The sequence below is a fragment of the Euleptes europaea genome, chromosome 6 (assembly GCF_029931775.1).
Source record: "Euleptes europaea isolate rEulEur1 chromosome 6, rEulEur1.hap1, whole genome shotgun sequence".
Taxonomy (NCBI): Eukaryota; Metazoa; Chordata; class Lepidosauria; order Squamata; family Sphaerodactylidae; genus Euleptes; species Euleptes europaea.
In genome coordinates, this window is record NC_079317.1 from 61,869,969 (window position 1) to 61,897,289 (window position 27,321).

At 42.7% G+C, this 27,321-nt stretch overlaps 1 protein-coding gene across 2 annotated transcripts in view; it reads right to left on the reverse strand.

Moving 5' to 3' along the window:
• Nucleotides 1-27,321, reverse strand: part of PRDM11 (PR/SET domain 11) — a 56,023-nt gene that overhangs the window by 14,696 nt on the left and 14,006 nt on the right. For both annotated transcript variants that reach the window (XM_056850851.1, XM_056850850.1), the window contains exons 2-5: nucleotides 18,480-18,598; nucleotides 17,808-17,911; nucleotides 15,277-15,539; nucleotides 13,122-13,189 (exon numbers count right to left, since the gene is read on the reverse strand). In XM_056850851.1, coding sequence (XP_056706829.1) covers nucleotides 13,122-13,189; nucleotides 15,277-15,539; nucleotides 17,808-17,911; nucleotides 18,480-18,595 — 551 coding nt within the window. In that variant the 5' untranslated portion in view covers nucleotides 18,596-18,598. The remainder of the gene's footprint in view (nucleotides 1-13,121; nucleotides 13,190-15,276; nucleotides 15,540-17,807; nucleotides 17,912-18,479; nucleotides 18,599-27,321) is intronic.

Consider the following 27,321-nt stretch of genomic DNA (forward strand, 5'->3'; position numbering starts at 1 on the left):
TTCTTACGTTTGGGCTTTAGTCTTTGTATTCTCCTCTAAAGGAAATCAGCCCAGATCATCCATGTAAATGTTACCAAATACAAGAGCAAAGATTTCCAAGTTCCTGAAACCCAGAATAACTAGTTCTCTGAGAAAAGCTTAGCAGTAGCCAAGAATGGCAACTACTTGTAAAGCTTATACAGCGGCAATTCTTCCAGGACTGAAATCCTGGAGGCTGCTTCTGCAATTATACCACCAACACCACCTCTGACAAGGATAAAACACAGCAACTTCATTAATCCCAATGGCTTGGGAACCTACGTAAGAAATGTGATCATCACTGTTCAGTAATAATTGCCATTCCAATATATAGCACCATCAACACACAGGGTACCTGATAGAATTAACATAAACAGATGTGCATCCCTGCCCCAAGGGGCTTACAATCTACACATATTTGCAGGGAGCAAGACCCACTTATTTCAGTGGTGGAATGCTTCCATATTCTGTGCACTATTTCCTTCAAGTAAAATAACTGGTGCTGTAGCAGGAACAAAATACACAAATATTTTATCTGGTGAATTCATGTGATGAATATACACATATTTAATCTAGTTAATTCAAACCCACAAGTTTTTCTTTACTGGATGTCATATGGCTTTTTCTCCCTGTAACTAGGCAACAATACTATAAGAAAAGTAGGCTTCTCTGAAACAGAGTTCCTTTAAATCAGTACGATCAGAGCTTTGCTAAGTTTATTTTATCAAGCTCACTACAGAACAGGCGTCAAATGTGGTTGCATGCAGCTGTGGCTTAAGGGGATTCTCTCCTTACACAAGGCTGCACTATGCAGTGCTACATACAGGCAGGGGAGCAAGTGCAGGTGTGAGAAAGTTGCAGTGTCCATACAGTTTAACCATATGTGCTATGAAACAGGCGTGAGACACTGTTTAAACTCCTAACAGCTAGCTGAGCCTAGCCAAGCTATATAAAGCAAGGACATGTCATAATTCAAGCAATCTGGGATAGGTATATGTCTTCATTTGCCCTTCACAATGTTAAACAGTAAGCTGGCATAAGAAAACATATGCAAGCAAGTCTCTGACAGACAAGAAGGCCAAAAGAAAGCATGTTTGCAGCATCTCTAACATAACACAGCGATTCTGTTGCAGGCAGGACTACAGTGGTGTATCTACCAGAATCTGGGCATGCTCCATTTTTGCTTGATTCTGCAAAGCCACCTGTTCCTCCCCCTCCTTGCAAGTTATGAAAAACAGCAGAGTTTGCCAGCTAATCATACCCCAGTAATCAAATTCTGAAGTACTGCAGATGGAGACAGATAATGAAGAATAATCAATAGGTTAATTGCTATTGCCATACAAAATATTTGCTTGAAAGCAAGTACTACTGGCTTCAGAATAATTTCTCTTCAAGCAAGCATACTTCTAAAATGCAAGTTTATGTACTACTGCATTCTAGAATTCTGAAGAGATGTCACCCAATCCCTTCCTAACAATCTTGTTAAAAATTCCCTGCCAGAATTTTTGCCTCTAACTTCAGAGCAAGACAAAAGTGGTTGAGAAAATAATCTACAGGTGTTAGCAAGCTTTGACATTTTCTCATCCTTTTTTGGGAGGGGGGATTTTCCCCTTCCCCCCCCCTGCATTTTCCACCTCGCCACCATTTATCCAGTTTTAATATACAAAGTTTCTGTAGCCCACATTCAAGGTAAATATGGTTGGCTATTTGCATAAGCCTTGATAGCTGCGAAAGCTCTCTAACAGAGGTCAACTCTGAATCCTACTTAGGGCTTTCAGTGGGGTTTCCTCCCAAGAAAGTGTTCTAACAGTGCAATTCTACATAGTGCCATTTGCAGAAGCAAAGCAGGAGAAAAAAATATTTTTGTGTATTGTTTTGATTTTAAATGTAAAATGTGTAAATAAGCTTAAATGATCATGTTTCCTGAGAACTAGTGGTCAAGGAAACAGATCTATGTAACCTTGACTGTTGTTCAGGAAAATCTCTTAAATATCGCTTATTCTTTTAGTGTCACTGCATGTTCTAGTGCTGCGATTCAAAGTGCAAAGAGCCAAGTCCTACTGCTGAGCTGCCATGGTTTATTACTCTAAGGAGAGGAATACTACTGGCCTCCCATAATCATGCTTAAGAAGAGTGCCAAGTCAACATCAATCACTCCCCCCACAATACAAAGAAAGCTAAAAATTGTGCTTTCTCTTCTGCGACCTAGTAGTACGAGAAGGGGTCTGTTTGGGATGACGGAGGTTAATATCTGTCTTGAGTTCAGAAGGGCTCTTTGATACACCTGTCTGCAAATTAATAACCTGACTCACACTGGAGACCTGGCCTTTATTCAAAGTTTGGAGCTCATCCCTGATTTTGGTCAGGGTCTGGCACATCTGACTAACCTGTCCAGTCAGATCAGCCATCTTCTGGCTAATCATAAGCATGTTATTTGCCATGTCTCTGTGGATTGTCACCAGTTCTTGACAGAACTGCCTGAATAGCTCTGTCTGTTGAATGTGGGAGTTGAGGAGCTGATGGTCAAAACCAGAGACAGGAGAGTTTCGAGCACGTGACCAAGAAGGCTTGCAGGAAGACCGGGGATATGGGTTTGAGTGCTTCACGTTCTGCCTTTGGCTAATCACATCCACATGATCTGACAAAGATGAAGAATGAAGGAAAGGTGACACAGACAGCTGGTCAGTTTCTGCTGAATCCCTCTGTAGAGATGAAAAATGATGTTTCTGCGAGGGGCCTGGAACCTCTTCACCCTCATCAGCTTGAAAATGAAAAAGAAATATGGATTATTTGCAAGAGGACTTTCCTTCAACAATCTGCTTCAAATACAACGAACAAATTCTTGGAATTTTGGTAAAATCCAATGGCTTTTCTAGACAGATCAAAGGATTCACCTAATCATCACTTCTTGTGAAATGGAATGTCCATTTAAGAAATACAGGGGAGGCAGAATAAATATGTCATCGTAACAGGAAAGACCGGAGCCATATTATCAAAAGCTAAGACAAGATGGATGGACAGTGCTTTGGTTTTAAGGAGCAATGTGCACAAAGAAGGCTTTACTCCCAGGTTATTATTGGAGTTTTCACTATGTATTCTGCTTAATGTCCATTGGATTACATGACTGGGTGCTACTGCTTTGAAGTCACAGATCTCAGGTAAATGGACTGCATCTACTTGTATATAAGACACGTACAAACAAATGCTGAAACACAACACTTCTCTTAATACTCAAAACTGCAACAGCTGATATCTTGCTTGTTCTAAACACATACTAGATAACTATATATCAGGAACCCAAGGCGCATCGCATCAGTTACAGGAAATCACTTTCTGCTTTATCCTGTGAGAAATCTTAATCAATTTCTGCCATTACTTATATGGAATCTGGAAACATGGGTCAAAGGCATGCATAGCTCATTAGAGGAAGGTTGTAGCTCAGTGGCTGGAAACATGGTTAGCATGCAGAAGATCCTACATTCAATCTCTGCTTCTCCAGGTGAAGGACATCAGTAGCAAGGTTGACTGCCCAACGCCCATTTCTATCTGGATTGAGGCCTGGGTTTGAGATGGAAATGTCCTTGGTCATCCTAACTGATGATCTTTGCTAGAGGAGTGACTATGTGAGTGCACCCCTATTGGGTCTCCTGGACCTCTTGGCAGCTTTTGATACTATCAACCAGTGCATATTTTGTAAAAAGAAAAGGTGCTGCTACTCATATATAAGGTTGACTGATTTCCCCCTCAGGACTTGGGAAAGTGCCTCCCCACAAAGATGCTGTCCTCACTACCAATGAGTACTGCCATAGAAAAGCCCTGCCATCAACCATGGTATTCTTCTGCAGAGAATGGCAGAGTTGGGACCTGGGGTGGAGATGCACCATGCTTCAGAGGCTCTGCTTTTACTTGATTGGACAGTTCCAGAAGGGTTGCTGGAGGCCCATGGCATTTATACTATGGAGTCCTGCAAGGGTCCATCTTGTCCCGCCACTATTTGACATCTAGATGAAGCCACTGGGAAAGATAATTCAGAGGACTGGAGTGATGTGCTGCCAACATATAGACTACACCGAACACTATTTGTCCCTATCAGTTGTGTCAGGCGGGTCTGTGGAGGTCCTGAATAGGTGTCAGAAGGATGGGGTGGACAAGGCCCAATAAGTTGAAGCTCAGACCTTCAAGACTGGGGTTTTGTTGGTCAGTGATAAACCTGCTTGAGAACTGAGGGGTCAGCTTGTCCTGGAGGGGGCTGCACTTCCCCTGAATGAGCAGGTTCATAGCTTGAGGAGGATGCTAGATCCTAACCTATGGATGAAGGCTCTTGCCTCTTTAGAGGCACACTGCACCTTTTATGTGCTTTTGCTAAATCTCAAGCTACAGCTGTTCCTCAAAAAGTGTGGATCGATTACTGTAATGTAGTCTATGCATGTCTGCCTTTTTAAAACTGTCTGAATACTTCAATTGGTCCAGAATGTGGCAGTCAGACTACTGACAGGGGCTGGACACAGGAATCATATCATACCTTTGTTGATAAAAGATTTGCACTGGCTGCCTGTCTGTTTATGGGCACCTTTAAAGCTGGAAATGGCTTGGGGCTGGGGAACTGCATCCTTCCGCACTGTGCAGCCCACCAGTGATCTGCCTCCCCAAACCCTGCTCTCTGTACCCCCACCCGCAGAGGTGAGGCAGGTAGCGACTAGAAACGGTTTTTCTGTGGTGGCACCTCACCTTTGGAATGCCATCCCCTTTGAGGCTGGTGCCTACCACAGTTTTTTAGGGATCAGGTCGAAACTTCTTTTTTTTATACCAAGCTTTTAATTAACGAGTTTCATTTCCCCCCAGTTGTTTTGAACACAGGAAGCTGCCATATACTGAGTTAGACCACTGGTGTACTAATGTCAGCACTGTCTACTCTGACTGGCAGCAGCTCTCCAGAGTCCTGGGTTAAGGTTTTTCATATCACCTACTGCCTGATCCTCTTGATTTGAGATGCAAGCAATTGACGCTGGGACCTTTAATGGTCTGCTTATAGCCAAGGACTGTTTTGTGGATTTTTTAATACTGCTCCGTGTTTGTTTTATGCTATTTTAGGCCCCTAGATTGTTTTGAATATTGATAATTTATTGGTAATTGTTATGATTTTAAAGTATTGTTTTTACTTATGAGCTGCCTCAAGTAGGCCTAGACAGAGGCAGCATATGAACTTTCTAAATAAATAGCCTGGGAACTTCTTCCAGTTGGCACAGACTGCACTAAGCTAGAGTACACTGATCTGACTCAACATAAGCTCAAAAGCAACATGGGCACACCCACAAATCTGCAGCCTGTGCATCCAAGTCAAATGTTTTCACCATTGACAGGTAGTAGCACAGTTTATTGCACAGGCAACCCATTCATTTCTACCATACATCATCTAAAAGTTACAAGCTCAACACCAATACAAAGTACGAAAGCCAATTAAAAGGAGCTTGGATGTACTTCATTGTAAGGGCTATGGTAATAAGCATCTAGAATGGCTTCGTGGTTCAGTACCGACCTGAGCATGAGACGATGGGCCACAGCCTCTCCCTTAATCATTATTGATGCCATTCTACCCATAGTCAACTGAACCTAAAGCCAGTAGACCAAAGCATCGCTTGAAGGACAATTATGTACTTCTAGAATCTTCCCCAGGTTTAACCCACCATACTGGCAGCTGCAAACTACTGCTAAAGCAGTCTTATGCATAGTCATTAGCTTTTGTCCATAAAAAATATGAAAAGTAAATTCTTATAGATTTGTGATGTTTACCTTGAATTTTACCATTACCAAATAGAATGCTTTAAGTGGTCAATCCTCAAATGCCTGTTTTAATTATTATTATTTTTAAAAACTGTATCTCATGTTATCAGCAGAATGCTCCTGAGGTGGCTTCCAACAGATTTGAATACACAGTTGAATATATCATCATAAACATCACAAAAGTAAAAACATAAAACCGACTGAATACAACAATATCGTGTTTGTCTTAAAGAGGTTAGCACAAAAGGATGGTTCATACTAGAGATGATGGAATTCCTCTAGCTACTTCCTGTTTAGGATTTTGATCTCTCTTTTTATTCCTGAGGGTTCATTTTCATGAGCTTGTGAAGTTCCTGAACTTTGAGGAAGAGAACCCCAGATTAAAGAGAATGGTCGTCTCCTTAAATCCCCCCCCCCAGCACCTGCAGAGACCAAAGGCATGTGAATATTTTTAAGTGCCATGCATGCTTATTTCAACAATCTTGTGATTTAGAGATTGCAATAAAAGTGCTCTTGTGGCTTGGCTAAAGTTCTCTGGTTTTCATCAAGGACAATGAGGAATACCCCAACCCCCATCGTCAAGGGCCCTGGATGAGCATTTCTATGATTAAGGGACACCCAGAAAAGCACTCCTGAGAATTCAGTTAAGATTGTTTAATGCAAATTAAATTATTCTCTAACATGATAGGATGTTCGTTTCATAAATAGTCAAAGATATGAGGTCTCTGATGAAATATTGAACCTTACCAAAGTTGTAGGTATACTTTTGACTATGTTTTGTAAACCTTGGCACTATGGAACTTCATAACCATGCCCACCGCCACTGCAGTCTCTGTGGACACTGGGGGGGGGGGATAGGTAACCCCCCAACTCACATTTCTTCCTCAAATTACTTATCAGAAATCCCATGGATTGGGATTCAATCTGATGAGTAGTCTGAGGAAGAAAGTGAGGATCCTGACAGGGATTGCAGCGTGGGCACAAAAAGTACTATATGTATTAAATCAGGGGTTGCCCCATATAGTGCCCATGGGAACCATAGCGCCCGCCAGCACCTTTTCTGATGCTCATCAAGTGTTTTTAGGAAGTGGGTGAGGGCAGGTAGGGCTTTTGCCGAGCAAGTCTTCTGAGTGGCTGTGCAGATTTTTTTTAAGCATTGTGCAGATTTTTTTAAGTGCTGTTGTGGCAGCAGCTGCCACTACAGCCTAAGGATCTGCACTGTTGTTCAAGTTAAGCTGTGGCAATCATTTTGTGGCTGGCTCCACCTCCTACGGCAGCCATTTTGTGGTCTCCATTACGTTGCTGTGCTAACCATGCCGTCTCAGAATTCCAAATATGCCCGAGGCTCAAAAAGGTTGGGGACCCCTGTCTTAATTGAATGCCCACACATGTTATATCCCAATCTCTGCAACCTTTTGGTCTCAGTAGAGGGGTGAGTATATTGTGGAAACTGAGATTACCATCCATTCACTGTAATGTATATGGCCAGTCCATGCATCTTACATGTAATGGAGGCCCATTCTCTCCTCCATGTGAACCAACCCCTAATCTATGTCCTGGATTAATTAACGATGAAGACTTGGTTCAAACCTTTTGTGTCCCACCTCCCCACCCTAGATACATGTGTGTGTAAAAACTCCAAGCATCTCCATAGGCTGAGAGCAGCTGCATAATACCTACTTTTGACCAAATTAGCAAAAAAGCATCCTAGCATATACCATCACATGTAATGTACAGCTGAAGACAATCTATTCATTAGCTAAGACTCAGGAAGGCAGCAGGGTAGGAAGACCAAAGTACAACAGAAAACACTAAACCTAAGAGCATGGTTTCACTAGTAGGGCAGTTTGACCTTTTACATAATACACTTTTTTGTCAGAACTGATATGTACAGCAGGGGACAGGGGAGGAAAGGTAATACTTACAGCTGGTTGATGGGCTGTCAACCACGTCCAGATCCGCTCTCCGGAAGCCGTGCATCTGGTGTGACGAATGCAGCGTCGACTCGATGGCTCTCTCGTGGGCGGTCAGGACAATGGCCGAGGGCCTCCCCATGCTGCCGGGACTGGAGAGGGACCTCTGCATGAATGCCAGTTTGTCTCTGGTCCTTCTCTTCATGTCATCCCATCTGTGCTTAATATCTTTAACAGATCTGGGGACCTGGCTCACCGATGTGATTTTTCTGGCTATGCCTTCCCAGATCTTGTCCCTGTCGGCATGGGATAGACGTATCGTCTCCCTTCCAAACAGCCTGGCTTCGTTCCGAGTCACTTCAGTGACCAGAATGTCCAGCTCCTCCTTGGAGAACTTGGGCTTCCTCTTTCGTTCAGACATGTTCCTTGAGTTCAATATCCCACAAAGCACAAATGGGTAAAATGAAATCAATGTAAGGCACCCCCAACACTACAGGCAAGAAACTTGGCCAGTTGTATATTCATGCTCACCTTCTCCTCAGCCCATACAAAGCTTTCAGCTTTTCCAAAAAGTAGCAGATACTTTACTTCTAAAATAACAGTAGCTGGAGAAAAAAACAACACACATCCCATACCATGTACTGTTGGTAGCAAACGTAACATTTTCAACTAAAACAAATATTTGGTGGTATTGTCTCATACTGAGAAATGTGCAAGGCACTCCCCAAAATACACACTCAAAAGTGAGTCCTATTCAGTTCAAGAGGGCTTATTTTCTAGGAAGTGTGCTTAGGACTGCAGACTCAGTCATTCTTTTACAATACAATACAGCACATTCGAAACACAAAATAAATTCTGGGGATCTACAATGACATGGACTGTTTTTTGTTTTTTAAACAGGAGCATTAAATACATTTTCAGCCACCTCTTGGCCCGAAAGAGTTCAGGAGGAGTGTGAGTGCCCACACTGGCATCCGGGCTGCTTACACAAGTGCCAGGGCTTCTTGCGCCACCGCGAGAGGCAGGGATGTCAGCATTGGGCCACTCACACCAGCCTCCCTGGGCTACTGCGGCAGCCAGCCCAGGGACACCAGCTTAGCCTCCTGACAGCATCCCACCGATGCAAAGCCCCACGCTGGCATCCCAGGGTGTGTGCTGGAGGGTGGAGCTGCCAGTAGGCAGCTTCCTAACCCCTTTCGCCCCAGTACACCATCCACAACCACAGAGTTTCTGCGCCAGCTTTTTGCTCTTTTCAGTGGAGCAAAATGTCCTATTTTTTTTTTAATTAAAAGGCTTTTTAAAGCCTTTTGGCAGCCAGGGAATGGCTTTGGAGGTCCCGCAGTGGAGCCTCGGCCACATTGTCTCTGAAGGCTCAGGAATGGGCTGTTAGTATCTAGATGCAACCCAAATGAATTAATTGGTTAAAACCAACTATAAGAAACAGTCCATGCATGGGTACTGTGGATTAGACCTGTTAAGCAGGTCTAATCCACAGTAAATGCTACATAATTCAGAGGGGCTTTCTTCTAGGAAAGTGTATTTCAGATTGCAGAACTATTGCGGACTTCCTACATCTAGGAACTTTACCGTGAGTTATGTGTCCCAATTATTTGCCTGATACTGCTACCAGAGGTAAAAGGAAATTGAGAAAACGTGAGATGCCAGAATGTAACATGGTTTTATTTCAAAACCGACATACTGGCTTATGGAGAAAGCATCTTCAAAAACCTCCAAGCACACCCACACAATCACGTTCTTTCACAAAATTTTATAAAACGTTCACATTAGAGGCTTCATGCCTGAAATTTTCAGTTCTACTTTAGCTATTTCAGGACCATTTCATGTTGTACAAGTACCCCTAGTACTTGTGATGTGCCTGTGAGATTCACTCAAGACAGTCTTTCCCCCTGGAGCCAACCTAGACTTCCCAATGTCTGTAAACACTTAGTAATTCTCTTACCCTAACCCAAAGCTTACATTATGGGGGACATATCTACATATGAACTAGACCTCAAATGGAATGCTTTCTTCCATGTACAACAATCTCCTAAAAATGGGCAAGGAGGTTTGCACAGGATAAATATATCACAAGAAAAATACCATACAGTCATATGGTCAGTAGTTTGCATCTATATCAGCTTGGGTAACTTTCCACAAACCTAAAGGCTAAACATTTGGTGCTCTAGCCACACATTCCATGATTTGCCAGTTCCCTTCTATGGTCATCTTCCACCAGTGGATGAAGACTTTTTTTTTGTTTCATATGGCATTCCTTCAGTGATCACTTTTTTCTACCCAATGTTTCAATTGTTGTATTTTATATTTTTTGTATGCATTTAGCTCGGTTTTTAATTGTTTTATCAATGTGTGCTTTTTTGGTTTTAATGGTTTTTAAAATGTCATTTTATTATGTATGTTTTAATTTGTTAGCTGTCTTGTTGGCCCTGATCAGGGCAGAAAGGCAGGGTGTACATTTTGTAAAATAAATAAATATGTTTAGTTCATGTATGGGTACATGTATGAGATAACTCTTATATACCTGTTAATTGAACAAAATGTATGAAAAAGTCTTAGCATTCAGTACCAGAACACTTGAGTTATACTACACACATATGTATAGAAGCACAACTTAGCATACAAAAAGCAATCTAGATTTGCTAAAAGCATTAGTTTTAAAGAAAACTGAACTCAGCCAGTTTACTGACAGTTTGAAAAGCCATAAAATGAATTATTTCACCACCAGTATACTTCCTTCCCTCCCAAGCAATCATTAGAAAGAGAATTATCTATCATGGTACAGTCTTTGTAAAGATAATTATGCTTCACAATTGTGTTTCAACAAGGACTATTGGTCTTCTTGTTTGTCTTAGCTGATGGGCTACATCTTTTTCTTTAGAAGAATGAAGGAGGAAAAGGCAGTCAGTGCTGTGAGATCACAAAGTACCTTCCTTTTCCTCTTCATGGGACAGATTAATTTTCATTTCCTAGAATCATAGAAACATAAGAGTTGGAAGAGACCACCAGGGTCATCCAGTCCAACCCCCTGGACAATGCAGAAATTCACAACCACCTCCTCCCCACGCTCCCTGCCCAGAAGATGGCAAAAAAACCTCCAGGATCCCTAGCCAAACTGGCCTGGAGGAAAATTGCTTCCTGACCCCAAAGTGGCAATCGGCATTTCCCTGAACATATAAGAAAGGGCCACAAGAGCCAAGCATTGACGCAAACCTTCCTGCCCTCCTTCTCACAATCTGTCTAAGTTCACATTTGTCAGCAAATGTTCCACTGAGGAACTGCTCTAACTGTCAGGAAGTTCTTCCTAATGTTTAGCTAGAAACTCTTTTGATTTAATTTCAGCCCGTTGGTTCTGGTCCAACCTTCTGAGGCAACAGAAAACAACTCCACACCATCCTGTATACGACAACCCTTCAAGTACTTGAAGATGGTTATTATATCAGTTGTCTCCTCTCCAGACTAAATTTCCCACACCTCCCACCTCCTATTTCACAGTTGAAATGGTAGAAGCTTCTCTATGACCAAGAAGGCAATACAGGACCCAAAAAAGAAAGACACAAACTCTGAGGGGGGAAACAGTTGAGGTACAGGAAAGCAATAAGACCATGTTATACATTTCAAGTAATTGTTATCATTAAAAAGCAGACATAGGGTCCTTGATTTGGATAGGAGTTGTACTGAGGGGCAAGAAGGAGAACAGGTTTAACCCTTTATACTCTTTGTGCTGTTTCCCCAAAAAACTCTCCTTCCCACCACAGCCACAGTAAAAAAAAAAGTAAGATACCTGTATTGTACTTGCCCTCCTCCCACAGTTAATAACAGTTCCAAGGGTCCATGCCTAATGGTGAAACACTGCCCTAAATGTCTTGGTAATTAGCCCAGCAGAATGGTTTAATACACATATTTTAAAAAAAACCTCCCCGATTAACAGTTTTTGAAACGCTTTTTTATTCTTCTATAAAACAACCAAGTCACAGACTACAAAACACAAAAATAATCTATATCGATTTAAACATGTTACTGAGCACTATCAATACCAAACAGTTATCAGCAACCCTTGCAACCCAACCTTACACATGCTTATTTGGAAGGGTGCTACTCCCAGCTCAGTGAGTTTCAGTCACAAGTAAGTGTATGTGTGATTGAACCCTAGTCATAAGAAGCAGCCACTGAAGATGGAGTTCTTGACTGAGGTGAAAATAGCTAGCCCCCTTTTAGGAAGTTTGCTATTGTCACACTGTTTGAACTTTCATAATTTTGCAATGTCTTATATGGCAACTCTTAAACTATATTACTGTATCAGTATTTAAAATAAAAATATTAGTATGTGGACTACAAGGGTTGCATTAATGATTCAGTAGAATATACCATATGGATATCAAACTATTTCTGCACAGTAGTGTTAAATGGAAAATCTACCACCACTGTTGGCTTTTTTAAAGTGTTTTGGAGTTCTACTATTATATGGCCAGCAGGCCATGTTTAGTGGGAGATCCCTTCATTAAAACTCAACTTTGGCCAATGAGAAAGCATCAACATGACTATTTTAACCAATTTGTTTTGCTCTCCACAAGCAGCAAAGGAATTTAAGCCAAAGAGGAATGTGGGACTTTGTGGAGTAAGCAGTAAAAGAGCTAGATTTGAGTCCAGTAGTACCTTAGATCCAGTAATACCTTAGACACCAACAAAATCTCTGGGGTATAAGTTTTCAAGAGTCAAAACTCCCTTCATCAGCTTTGATTCATGAAAGCTTATACCCCCAAAATCTTATTGGTCTGAAAGGTGCTCGTGGACTCGAATCTAGCTCTTCTACTGCAAACCAACACAGATTCCCTCTGATACAACCTACATTAAGAGAACTTTTAAAAAATGTGGATGTTAGCTTCTCTGCAGAAGCACCATGTATACGAGATTAATTAAATTTCTTCAACTGTACAACTAAAACTAGCAATGCAGTCACCAACCAAAATCATAAAAACAAACAAAAAAACCCACACAAGAAAACTACAAAGGAAGATCCCTTTCAGATATACACAGAAACCTAAATTTTTCCATTGTTTGAAGAGAATGATAAAATGAGAAGGGGAAAGAATAATTTAAAGAAAAGAAAAAAACTTTCCAGATTTATTTTAAGTCAGAGAGAGATAGCCACTTCAGAAAGGGTTATGTGTGCTGCTAAATTTTCTGAATCCTCCTCCCACACCTGCTGTGAAACTCTAAAATTCCAAAATAAAGGAGAAAATGGAAGAATGTTTGATGATGTAGTTAAGAATCTATCTAAAATACTGTCATTTTCTGAAGTATCATCACAATAGAGAAGCAACAGGTTTTGATTTTTGTCTAAGCATAAATCTTTTGAATAAGGAAAAAAGAATAACCAAGAACTAGACTCACCTCATCCAGTTTGATGTAGTTTCATCTGTCCCATCTATGGATTTATAGCGGTTGTTCTTATCAACAATCTAAAAAAAAACAAAAAAAAAAACACAGTCTAGCAGGAGGACACGCTGAGCCAGAATGAGGAAGTGGAATAATTAACCTTTATTTATTAAGAAATTTATACTCTCTGCTCTTAGCTACAGAACCTCCACAGGTGGCTTCCAACTTAAAATTAAAGCTACCAATCTCATTTTGAAAGTAATAATCATCATAAAAGCAGAAAATGCAAACAGGTAGCTGGTGTCTGACAAGTTGAGTCCAGTAGCACCTGAGACTAACAAGATTTTTGGAGTTAAACTTTTGAGAGTCAAAGCTCCCTTCATCAGCTTTGATTCTCGAAAGCTTATACTCCAAAAATCTTGTTGGTCTCTTTGGTACTACTGGACTCAACTCTACCTCAGGTAGTTGGAAGAAAGTTAGGCAAGCGCCAATAATTTTAAAAAAGTAAAAAGAGGCCTAAAAATCTGTACCATCAAAGCCATCAAAGCCAAGGACTCCCTGGAAGCCCGGTGGATGGGTCTTTAAACTCCTCCGCGCTGTCATCCCAGGAAGCGTAGAGCACTTTCAAGACCCCCCCACCTTTTCCCGCCTTTAAAGACCGCCCCGCCCGGTTTCCTTGGAGTCCCAGGAAACTGGGCGGGGCGGTCTTTAAACTGCTCCGTGCTGCCTGGGCAGGCAGCACGGAGCAGTTTAAATCCTCACCGCCCCCCTCCCCAGGACTCCCGGGAAGGGGGGCGGTGGGTCTTTAAACTGCTCTGCTTGCCCAGGCAGCGCAGAGCAGTTTAACCTCCCCTGCGCTTCCCGGGTCCCCGACCAACAGCTGAGCCTCGGGACCGAGAAGTGGGGGGTGTGTGTGCGGAGGTTAAACTGCTCTGCGCTGCCTGCCCAGGCAGCACAGAGCAGTTTAACCTCCCCCCACACTTCCTGGTCCCGAGGCTCAGCTGTTGGCCGGTTCCCCGCCCAACAGCTGAGCCTCGGGACCGGGAAGCGTGGGGGGGGAGGGGGGAGGTTAAACTGCTCTGCGCGCAGTTTAAATACCCCCCACCCGGCTTCCAGGGAGTCCCTGGAAGCCGGGCAGGGGGGTCTTGAAAGTTCTCCACGCTGCCATCCCAGGCAGCGCAGAGCAGTTTAAATACACCCCCCCGCCGAGGTTTCAGGGACTCCCTGGAAGCCGGGCGGGGGGGTCTTGAAAGTGCTCTGTGCTGCCTGGGATGGCAGCGCGGAGGAGTTTAAAGACCCCCCCGCACGGCTTCCAGGGAGTCCCTAGAAGCCAGGCGGGGGGGGGGGGGCGTGTCTTGAAAGTGCTCTGCGCTGCCTGGGATGGCAGCGCGGAGGAGTTTAAAGACCCCCCCGCCGGGCTTCCAGGGAGTCCCTAGAAGCCAGGCTGGCGGGGGGTGTCTTGAAAGTGCTCTCCGCTGCCTGGGAAGACCCCGCCGGGCTTCCAAGGGCAGTATACCATTTGATTCAGAATATATTTTTTCTTGTTTTCCTCCTCTAAAAACTAGGTGCGTCTTATGGTCAGGTGCGTCTTATGGAGCGAAAAATACGGTATGTATTTATATGGCACCAAACACTAAGAAGACTTGGCAACAGGTGCTTAGCTGTAGTGAGGACATTCCAAGACTAAGGCATACAAGCGAGGATCCTGTCCCTACTGGCCAGCAACCACAAAGACGGGGGCATATGGAGCAGAGCTTCCAAAGGCGTTCTTAACAGATGGCATCAAGCAATCCTTTAATTATTCTGGAGTAATTTACAACTTTATAGGTAATCATTAGAACTCCAAGTTGTGCTTGGAAGCAAACTGACAGCTAATGTAGGTTCTATAAGGATGGCAAGATATATTCCTCAAAACATTTCACTTTGAAAACAATAGTTTCATGAATAGCAGTTTGGAACAACGCTAAAAAGGGTCTACAGAAGTATTTCTTCTAAATAAACTATTTGACTGTTTCAGTAGGGCAACAACCCTGCTCCAGCTTTATTTGTTCCAATCAGCAGTTTAAACTGTTCCTTGCTGTAAACAGGAGGAGCCTCACTAGTACCTCAGTTAGAGGTACTCAGTTTCCCAGTATCAACCCTTTCTGAGTTTCACAGTTAGGATACTTACCAGCCAAGAGAAGAATCCTGCTGACTTGTCCTGACTGGAGAGTTTTCCTTCGTATGGGCCAAAGATGCGACCTTTGGGGATAACCTCGTTCACACAGCGCACATCCCGCTCCCCACTAGGCTCTTTCATCACCTCCATGCCAGGAGGAACAGTCATTGCAGCTCGATCAGGGATTCCAATAGGTACTGGAGCATCTGACACAAACACGGGTGGACCATGGTTTGGACATTCATCTACAAAATACTCCTGGCAGGACTCGCAGACTGAAGGAAGAAGAGGCAACAAAATCAAACCAAACTAGGAATTACTCTGAAGAATCAAATAATGAAACAGATGTCAACTGGAACACTGTCTAATTTTTCTGGCTTTATTACACTGAAACTTGTTCTTTTGACTAAGCTGCACTTCCCATCAAACCAGTAGGCAAGTTCTGTGCTAGAGTATTAAACAGTTTCATGGAAGTGGATTGCCAGCCTCAGAGCTTTACAGCCTCAAACCTGACAAAGAGGCAGTCGTGCAGCCTCTGATCGAGCCCCCAAAAACTGGCAAAAGGATTTCAGGCCTGTGCAACCGTAAATATAGAAAAGCAGTAGTTTATAGAATAAAAGCATGATTCATAAAATGAATCGCAGAACTAAAGAGAATCAAAAGTCAGATAATCCAACCACTGCCAGAAAGGAGGACCAAGTACTACTAATTCTACCCCACAGATCAATTTAGGTAGCCAAGTACAGTCAGTTTGTTAACTGTATTGTTTCTATATTTCAACTGCAGACAAGAACAACAAATCCCAGAGAGAAGGGTTGCAAGGGTAATTGACCCACCAGAACGGGGAAAGTGGGCAAAACTGCCCCTTGCCAATTCTGCCAGTACTCAGCACATCGGCCTGTGTTCAATGGCTTTTCCTCCAAGCAAGTCTGCAAACATTCAGCATTGATTTTTGAGGCTCATAGGTGGGGAGAAAGGACAAAAACAGGTGGAAAAATATTTCCCCTTCACCACCTTTTGCTGGTGCTGCACAGAATTCAACCCTATGTTACCAACTTATGTTGCACTTGATTTAAGCAGAGCAAAGTTTTACTATTTCCAGGAAAAATTAGTGCATTATTTTTGTTCATTTCAACTAGCATATATAGGAAGGAGTACAAGAAGTAGTACAAGAAGTATGCCCCCAAAGCAGACAGGACAGTTTTCTCTGATATCTAATTCCAAGACAAAAACGGTGTCTCTTTATCAATAGTTCTACTAAGTCTCTGTACTAGAGTCTTTGCCTTCGAGATTCACCATTGAAGCCAATGTTGTGGATCCATTCTTTGATCAAGACATGCAGTTGCACATGCCAAAAATGGCCTGCAGCTCAACTCTAATACTTAAAAAGAGGGAAACCCATTTGCCCCACTTACTGCTGACCAGATGGCAGCTGTGGAGTTTTGACTTTCTCCTTTCTAAACACTGAAAGCTTTCTCCTGGTATGTTCCCCCCAGGACTCTTCGTTCAACTAATACCAATCTTTTGGTGGTCCCCAGCCTGAAGAATGTCCAGCTGGCCTCGACCAGGGCCAGGGTTTTTTCGGCCCTGGCCCCCACCTGATGGAATAGCCTCTCGAGTGAGACCAGGGCCCTGCAAGACCTTAAAGAGTCCCACAGGGCCTGTAAAACAGAGCTATTCCACCAGGCTTATGATTGAGGCCAGCTACAGTTTCCTATATATGATTGCTGGCCTCCCAATCCTCACCATTGTTGTAACTTAATCCATCTGCTCGCCTAGTTAAAACTTTTTAAACTAAGTTTTATCCTAAAACTACTTAGGCGCCTAGTTAAAACTTACTAGTCGCCTAAGTAGTTTTAGGATAATTGGTGTTTTTAGAACTTTAGGGCTATTTTAAATGCTGTTTTAATGGTTTTATTGATTATCAGCACATTCCTGAGATCTAAGGGCAAAAGCCCTTAGGAAGTCAGGAAGGCGCCGCACCAGCGTCCAGGCCCCCTGCACCGGCGTCCGGGCAGCTAACGCTGGCATTAGTGGCCCGAACGCCGGCAGGAAGGCCTGGATGCTGATCGCAGGGCGCTGCCATGGCAGAGCCGGCCCGGGACACCGACGGAGCCTTCTGCTGGTGTCCAAACAGCATCAAAGGCCATTCCAGTGTCCTGGGAGGCATTTTTGGGGCGTCTCGGCATCCCAGGAGGTATCCCTATGAGGGCTGCACGGATTTTTGGTACCAGGAGGAGGTTTCGGCTGGGCCAAAACCTCCATTGGAGGCAGTGCAGCTGCGTTGCCTCCTAAGCCCAGTGCAGGCATTCCTCTCAGGAATGCACTGTAAATGGGTTACCACCTCTGTTAGTCTCTTGCCATGAATACCCCAAAAGGGGTCGCCATAAGTCAGCTGCGACTTGAAGGCACTTTACACACACACAAGCTGCTCTGAGCCTGGTCTCGGCTAGAAAGAGTGGGGTATTAAAGTGAAACAACAACAATAATAAAGAGAACAATTTCAAATAGTTAAATAATGCATTCAGTAAGGAGACACTTACACCAGAAATCGACTTGCTGAAAGCTCTTGGACATCATCAAATCCTGCTTTCCTTTCATTTTCTTAGGCTCCATGTCTACAGATTGGGAATCAACCTTTCCTGAGCTGAAGAGAATGCAGAGAACAATAAAAAAATTACTTCAAAGAACAAGCTGATTTTTCAAAAAATACCAGACAAACTATTTGGCTTTTGTCTGCCAGTCCTTAAATTTAGTATTATATCTTTGCTTACTTCTGAAAGAATTCAAACCTCTGCAAGACTTTTACTGTGCAGGCAGCTGGATCAATTATCACCACCCCAACCACAACTTTGGTAAGAGGAATTGAACAACCCATGCCACTGAACCAAGTCTGTATGTTCTGTTTTTGGAAATGCCTGCAGGCCACTGTGAATAGCCAGAAGGAATTTTGCTACATTGCTAACCAGAAGGCCATTGCTATTTGACTATGGGAATGCTCAAATGACCATTTTCCCAACCTGAACTGCTCTCTTTTACAGATATATCAAACATCTTTAGTCCCATCAGCATTATCTGGTGCTTTGCATAAATCAAAAGTATAGCCCAGAATACGTCTAAGAATACTCTGCAACGTGCTAGAACCTTCTTGACAGACAACTCAGCGTGGAACAGGGCAGGAGGTTTAAATCTAGTAGCTTACTGTGTCCTCTTACCAAAGCTGTCCATATTCTTCTTCCTGGCATGGTGAGCAGGGCTCTGTCTTGATGGTAACCATCTCCCCCAAGGAAGCTTGGTTCTGGATCAAGCAGTCATTCAGTTTTTCACTCATGTTCTATAAGGAAAACCAAAGCAGCTGAAAAAAATGATGTTGGGAACACTGGCTTGGACCCCATGGAAGATTTCTGCAAGTTGAGGGTTTTGTTGTTGTTGTTGATTCCCTCCTACTGTGGTAGTCTTCCAACAATCCACTCATGCTGTTTGTGGGGGTTCCCATCCCTAAGCAGAATTTTAGGGGGCAAGTGAGAAAGCTGAGCTCCACAGATGGAAATCCTCTATAGGATCAAACCCATTAGCTATCACTTCAAAACAGTTTCCCCCCGTAAAGCCCTTTAGAGTCTCCACTCGATAAGAGAACCAAGCAAACCCCATGTTATCTGGTAATAAAAAGTCAGTTACTTTTTGGTGCCCAGATCCAGCACCACTCTCCCTCCAATAATCAAATGGCAAGCCACTGGGTTAATTTATAACTCCTCTGGCTGCTAAACTCAGCAGTGGACTAAGAGGACTAGCTTGCATGATGCTGAATCACGATAGATAGTGATGCCAGGCTGGTGATGGGAATCCCTGGGAGCTTCAGGGGTGCGGCCGGGTTGGAGATTATATCACGTCTGGCCAAACCCCAGATGTGATGTTAAGTACTTTGGGCAACGCTCTGGGTGTCCACATAAACTTAGGAGTTTTCAGGGAGAGCCACAATGTTGCTTGATGTGCTTACATCATTTCCAAGTTTTCTGCTGAACATGATATCACACATTTCACAATGTCACGTGCACTAACTGGCCCTTCTCCTGCTAGTCTGGTAAGCAGCAACAGGAGGGTTGGTTCACCAGCAGGAGCTCTCCCACCATAAGGGAGCACGTGGGCAACACTTAATACCTCACTTTCCCTTGAACATGTTAGAAATTCACATAATAGGCTTGCCAGGCCCTCACCAGGGCTGGGGGAATACCCTGCTGTGGGGCACTTCCCCCCAGTGTCAATCAGCTGGCTGGCAGGAAATTACTGGTAGCATGCACTGGAAGTTATGACATCACATCACAGGCGATGCAGGGATACCTGGGTATCAGGGCAAAAAACCTATGGTAAAAATGACTTCTACCACAGAGGTTTTGCCCAAATACCAGAGCGCTGTCATGATGCCAGTGACATCATGCTGTAACTTTCAGAATTGACGCCACTGCATCACTGGCCTAGGCCTCTTTTTGCTCCTGGTGAGCTCCCACCCCACCCCACCCCACCGGCTGGGGAGTAACGATCAACCGCATCACACAGATTCCTTTCTGCTCCCACCATGCCTGAAATCTGCTGCAAATCTGGTAAGGCCATTCTGTCCTTAATAACCATAATGCCAGTAATTTCATTTGCAATTGTAATTACTTCTGAAGCTTGGAAATTTTGGAAAATAAACCTAGCGCAGAGAGCAGGCCAAGGCCTCTCCCCGTCCCAAGATCCAGTAGACAGCTTCACCATACCAGAGGACTTGGTTTCATTGGGGCCAAAAATGTATATTTTACAAGTAATATAACTAGTTCAACTCAGGCAAAGACAGGTGACCGTGTGGTATGGTATTCAGTCTGAAGGAAGATGAACTGCTGACCATGTTGTATGGGTCACATTCTGAAGAAACTTGAATTGATGGATTATAACGTAGAAGATATTATTAAATAATCAGGAGGCCGATTTTTATATAATGCAATGAATTTTTCAGCAGATTGGCAATGGTCCATGAGACACAACTCAATTGGTAGGGTTGCCAGGTCCCTCTTTGCCACCGACGGGAGATTTTTGGGGTGGAGCCTGAGGAGGGTGGGGTTTGGGGAGGGGAGGGACTTCAATGCCATAGGGTCCAATTGCCAAAGCAGCCATTTTCTCCAGGTGAACTGATCTCGATCGGCTGGAGATCAGATGTAATAGCAGGAGATCTACAGCCACAACCTGGAGGTTGGCAACCCTATCAATTGGAGATAAGCTTTGGAATGCTGGTATGTTAGCCTCTGCAGAGACTGCCTACATATCGTAATCCAGACATGGATTAGGGATTGCCTTATACTGAAGATGGAAAAATTAAAAAAATTAAATAAAACTTTTCCCATCATGCTTTGTTGGCCTACAGTGATGAGCTACACCAAAACAGTTTGTCGGAACTTCTGTCCCTCCTTTTGCCGAACAGGTTCTCATTTTATCATCATATATGAAGTGACAGGGGATTTAGATCACATGGATTAAAGCAGAATTCTTGAAAACATTTTTTTCCTGTCATCATATATTTAGTTTTCATTGTGGCCTCACCAAGCAGGGCAAAGACACTGCACAATGGGGTCAACCAAAGCTGGGGGTAAGGGAGATGTTTTTGTAAGTCTGGAAGAGCCTGGTTGGATTAACTTCAGACTTTTATGAGAGGAAGCATGAATTCCATATTGGCACTGAGGAAGGCATTCAATATGATTCCTTCAGACACTACCAGAAGCATTTCAATTCTGATTTTAGAGATCACAGTAATTGATTTTAAGCAGGGTTGCCAACCTCCAGGTAATAGCTGGAGATCTCCTGCTATTACAACTGATCTCCAGCTGATAGAGATTAGATCACCTGGAGAAAATAGCCACTTTGGCAATTGGACTCTATGGCATTGAAGTCCCTCCCCTCCCCAAACCCCGCCCTCCTCAGGCTCTGTTCTAAAAACTTCCTGCCGGTGGCAAAGAGGGACCTGGCTACCCTAATTTTATGGAAATTTAAAAGCAAATTATTTAAAATCACCCCAAAAATTGAGTTTCTCATTTTGTAAATAATTTGTCAGGAAACAGTTTGTACGAAATGGTTGCTATAACAATATTTTTGTTACTAAATAAAACCTTTATACTATTTAGAAGCATAATCCAAAGTCTCTGATCATACAGCTCTCAAGCCTTTTGCAGTATATAATTATATCTGCCTGGAGACAGGGTAAGTTGGAAGAGATTGTGAAATAAATGGATTTATGTTTGGTTACCAGTACACATGACAGTATACTAAACTAGAGAGCTTACTAAATTCACAATCCAGTAAAGCTAAATTAAGAGTATTTGACTGAGGTGTCATAGTAAACACTATTAGACCTCAAGACTGTGTACCACATGGTCTTTCCCTGAGTTGGAATAGTCGTATTACCAGTAAAGTGTAAATTTTGGCCCCAAGAAAACCAAGTCCTCTGGTATGGTGAAGCTGTCTACTAGATCTTGGGATAGGACGGGCCTTGGCCTGCTCTCTGCAGTAGGTTTATTTTCTGGAATTTCCAAGCTTCAGAAGTCATTACAATTCCAAATGTAAATAGTAGTGTCATGGTTATCATGGACAGAATGGTATTTACCAGTTTTGCAGCAAATTTTAGGCATGATGAGAAATGAATCTGTGTTATATGACTGACAGGTATCCCCTGGCTACCGGTGTGTGTGGGGGAGTAAAAATATCTATTACATCACATTTATAACGCTTCATGTCAGGTCTCAATCATTTCAATCCTTAAATTGGTTTGACCAAGGATCATGCAATCAATTTTAAGAGTATTTCTTTGTATAAAATTCAGGTTGTTGTTTTTTTACAATGGAATGAAAATTTAAGAATATCCAATTTGTCTAGATCATCCTTTTCATCTACCCTGTTTTAAATGGGGAGCACCAAATGACATTACGATATAGTGCCCTCTGAGTCTCTCTAAGAAACATCTCAAGGCCCTTCTCAGATATTCCTGTAAAACACAGCGCAGCAAAATGACACAGAAAGCCAGCTTTCAATTTACTACGGAGGAGAGTGTCTGTCGTCCAGGACAGAAATCCATTCATCCATATTTGGTATATGTACCACTGTGTACTTTAACGAGCGTGGCAGTGCTGTGCCTGTTTCTGGGAGGGATGATGTTAGTATGGGGAGGAATATCAGCGTGGAATCTCTCATAAAGCAAACAGGGTGGGAACGGAACAATGCTGCAAAGGTTCCCAATCTCCTAATTTAACGTTAAATGGAGACCTCAGGCACTTTATAAACAATGACGACAGATTTCTAAAAATTTAATTCAATTCAAGAACACACCAATTTTAAAATCACAAAAAAGCAAAGTATCCTGTTTCTATAAATAACAAAGGGGAAAAAGCATTATTCATGGCTTGTAAATTTGCCTATATTTTTGCATCTGCAAAAATGAAGACCCCTCTTTCTGAGTCTAAATACTAGCAGCATCAATTTAGCCAAGAAATCAGATTCCTGTTTGAGATTTCCTAATGCCATAATTCTTGGTGGTCATTCCCTTTCATACAAAGATAGGGAAGTATTGTCATAAGTTCTCTAAGAATACATTTGAACTGTGTACACATATACCGTTAAAGACAGAATGGTTCAGAAAATTCTATTCATTCCCACCCAAAAAGTAGCCTAAGCAAAAAATCTGCTATTCCTTCATACCAGAGTACTCATACAGTCCATGGAAAGAAACTGACATATTATGAAAAGCAACAGATTTATTCAGTAACAAATCAGCATGAGAGGTTAATAAACATGAATCTATACAGAGGCATGGAGTACACCCCAAAATGGTTAAAAGTACTTCCATACCAGCTTTAAAGATGAAATTCGTTACAGAGTGTAATATTTCCAGATTGCTGGCGAAGTTTGAGAAAATGGCACTTTAAACATGCAAAGAAACTCTCAAAACATAAACTTTTACTCTCACAACAGATTACCATTTAAGTAGAAGCCTTACGCAAAACATGTCTAGCTGTACACAGGGTGGAATGTGTGCAAATGGGATTTGCCTGACACTTTCGGACATTTTAATCAGCCTTGAGAGATTTATAAAAGCTGAAATTTGTCAGAGTGTAATATTTCCAGATTGCTGGCAAAGTTTGAAAAAAATTGCACTTTAAACATGCAAAAAAAATCCTCAAAACATAAAGATTTACTCTCATAACAGATCACCATTCAAGTAGAACTCTTACGCAAAACACGTCTAGCCGTGCACAGGATGGAATTTGTGCAAATGGGATTTATCTGACACTTTCAAACATTAGAATCAGCCTTGAGAGATTTATAAAAGAAGCCAGAAACATGCAAACATATTGTTATCTGGTCAAGCAGGCTTTCCATCACAATGTAGTATCTTTGCCTATATGCCATGGCCTGAAAGCTGATCAATACTGCCCTTCCAGAAACAGTACCACCAGGTATAAATGGGCAGTTTAAGGTGCAAAGGGAGCTGGGTGGGGGGATGCCTATCCTCTAGAGGTACCAAGCCCTGTGAATAAATAAATGTATATAGTAAGACTGCAAGGTAATCAAGTGCCAAAACACACAAACGTGTCTTCGCTTGTTTTCTTGAAGAATAAAATTTAGCATAACACGAACACAAAAACTGAAGGAATTCATGCTTAAATCCGCTCCCATTGTGTAAAGAAAACGTAACATGAAACAAAATGGTTTCTTCTAGGATTTTCCTCTTCGAGAAGCAAGATAGAAGTATTGGCACAGATGAAACACAACTTATCCAAGGCAGGAGGCTATACCATTCCTCTTCCAAAAGAGAATTTTGAAACACTCAGAACACGAGATCTTCACACATAAGATTTCCATACCATGACTCCTCCCTCTAAAATCTACAGGCCAGCCAAAATCATTTTATTCTCCCCCTTGCTATCACCTATGCTGTTAATTCCATTCTTATCAACAATTTCAACTCCGCTGATGCTTTTCAAAGCAGAGGGTATGCAAAAGATATTCAAAACAAACCTTCACTTAGCTGAAGCAAAAGATAATGTTCCGAAACTATAATAATGCTCCAAAATTCTCCATAACAGTTACACTACACATCTAATTTACACAGAGCTCTGCACAGAAGTTGAGACTGTGCTCTTATAAAGTACAGATAGCACATGCCTTAGTCCAATTTCTCAGAAATTTTATCCATTGTTCAGAAAAGTCTTCCAAAATAGCTGTTTCCTTTTCTAACAAGCTTGTTTGATATCAAAGCAGTCAGGGCAGACCTATTAGTGGCAAAGCTTCTCCTACTGACCATCTGCTGTGACTGCAGACATTTTCTAAAAATCATTTTTAATAGCTGCTGTTAATTTCTGTTTTTATGTCCTCTTAAAACAAAAGTAAGCAGTGGGCAATTATTGGCATATTCTGGTGTTCCAGAATAAAAGTCAAAGCAAAGAACTATTCAGTAACCATTTCTATTTATTGCCATCAAATCTCACAACTGACTTATGACAATCCCATGGGGTTTTCAAGGCAAGAGACGTTCAGAGGTGGTTTGTCATTGCCTGCCTCTGTATCATGACCCTCAACTTCTTTGGTGGTCTCCCATCCAAATACTAAACAGGGCCGACCCCCTACTTAGCTTCCAAGATCGAACGAGATTGTGCTAGCCTGGGCTATCCAGGTCAGGACACAGAACCTTACCTAACTGTTAAAAAAATTACTGGCAGCACTCCTTATCAAACCTGTTGATGATTAATGTATCTTTGTTGTTTTAAAACAAATGAGCCCTTTAAAGGTTTGTGACCACTATTCAGCCACTCAAAAGCCCAACTCAGTTTAGCATCAACAATTATAGTGTCCTTAACAGATCCATTTCAAAAGGTATATCCCCTTTACAACCATACCTGAAAATCTAAGAGTGCATTCCTGAGTGGGGGAGCCAGCGTGGCCCAGCGGCGGCGTAAGTGCCCAGTTATCCCATAATAATGGGCACTTATGATGTACGGTGGCGCCTGGGCACTGCAGAGCTGCACCAGCCACCCCCACCAGAGCAACTAAATCCTGGAAGAGAATGTCTGCGCCGGCATGTGGGAGGCATTCCCAGGGCGTTCCTGGGGCGGAGATGACATTAGTCAGTGTCCTGCCTCCTTTCGCCCTGGGAACGCACCATTTTTGGTGTCGTAGCCTCGCTGTTCTCAATGGGGCGTCTTTTCCTTTTTTCTGTATTTTTTGTTTTTTAAATACCTTTTGTACCTCCATGGTGGCCGGCAAGCCTCTGAGGAGGAGGCGTGGGTGTGCTGCTCCTGGCTGCTGCAGAAATACCCCCCACCCCAGGAAGGGGCTACCCATATCTTTGGACAACTCCACGAGACATGAATAATATCTGCACGCAAGACTCCACATTTCCAACAGCAGTTAAGTGTTTACCTTCTACATATTATGTGATTTTATAGTGTCAGATACCAGCCACACTACTTTTCCGTACTGCTTGAAAGTGAATGTAAATTTGTCAACCAGTGGAAAAGGAGATATCCATTCCCAGTTACATATATCTTGGCTTAAGGCCCTATAAAATCCATTTTTGTATGACAAAAGCATGTCTAATACAGCAGATAAAGTTAGGAAGTTGACTTACTAAAACATTCACAAAATACAAACGAAGAAAACAGTGCTATCCAAGCCACATTCCTCACAAGAGGGACCATGCTAACATCACAACAGCTATTAGTAAAAAATTTAAAAAATCCATACCCTCAAATTAAGAAATACCTCTCCAAAAGGTGGTACTAATGAGATCATTCTTTATTTCAGCATTTTAAAAGGTGTGGTAACCAGTCCAAAGGCAGCTGATTTTTATTTCCATTATCCAAACATGATGGGATAATTATTATCTGTTGGTGGCCCTCTTAATCAAACATAATGCCTCTGTACTGATATAAATTCTTTCACAGCAGGCTTTCGTGTAGTTATTTTAAGCCACTGAAATCAGAAATGCACTAAGGAAGCAGTGCAATGGTGAACTGGAGCCATGTAGTGCTAAGAGACAGAGCAGAGATACAGAAAGTCCTGTTTGGGACCTCTTCAGGTAGCCTTAGGCAAGCCTCTTTTGCACCACCACCACCCCACATATGCAACACAGGGATAATGCTACTGTCTCAAACTTAGACACTGTTTTACTTATTATTGTCTATGAAGAACCTGTCTGTGAAAATCTCTAAAAATTCAGAAACTTGATAAAAAGGGAAATATTTTCTCTCCATTTACATCTCTCAAAGCTCTGAAATTGTGATATTTGCATTCTACATGTTTAATTATACACACATTTTGAGTCTTTTCCTTATTACCAGGGTCACCTAATCCACGAGGCAATTGTCTCGGGTGACAGATTGGGGAGGGGAGGCAGCAACTGCCCTCTCTGTGGCAGCCACCCTTGCCCCTACTTTCAGTTCTACCTTCACTGCCAGGCTGGGAACTAGGAAACCTAACCCATCTTGTTTTTTTCACACCCCTAAGCCTGTCCAGAACCAGTGTGGGAAGCCACACATGCTAAGGGGCTTCCTCAACTCCTGCAAGATTCCATTCCCTCATAAGAGTTTGGCTAGAATGATTTTTGAGAGAGCCAGAGTGGTGTAGTGGTTAAGAGCGGTGGTTTGGAGTGGTAGACTCTGATCTGGAGAACCGGGTTTGATTCCCCACTCCTCCACATGAGTGGCAAAGGCTAGTCTGGTGAACTGGATTTGTTTCCCCGCTCCTACACATGAAGCCAGCTGGGTGACCCTGGACAAGTTACAGCTCTCTTAGAGCTCTCTCAGCCCCACCTACCTCACAGGGTGTCTTGTGGGGAGGGGAAGGGAAGGTGATTGTAAGCCAGTTTGATTCTTCCTTAAGTGGTAGAGAAAGTCGGCATCTAAAACACCAACTCTTCTTCTTCTTCATTTGAAAAGAGGCAAGAAGCATTAGCTTTTCCAGCTCCCACGGGGAGTGGGGGGACATGGTGAGTTAACAGCAACTCACATGGTGAGTTAACAGCAAGGACAGGGTGGTAGT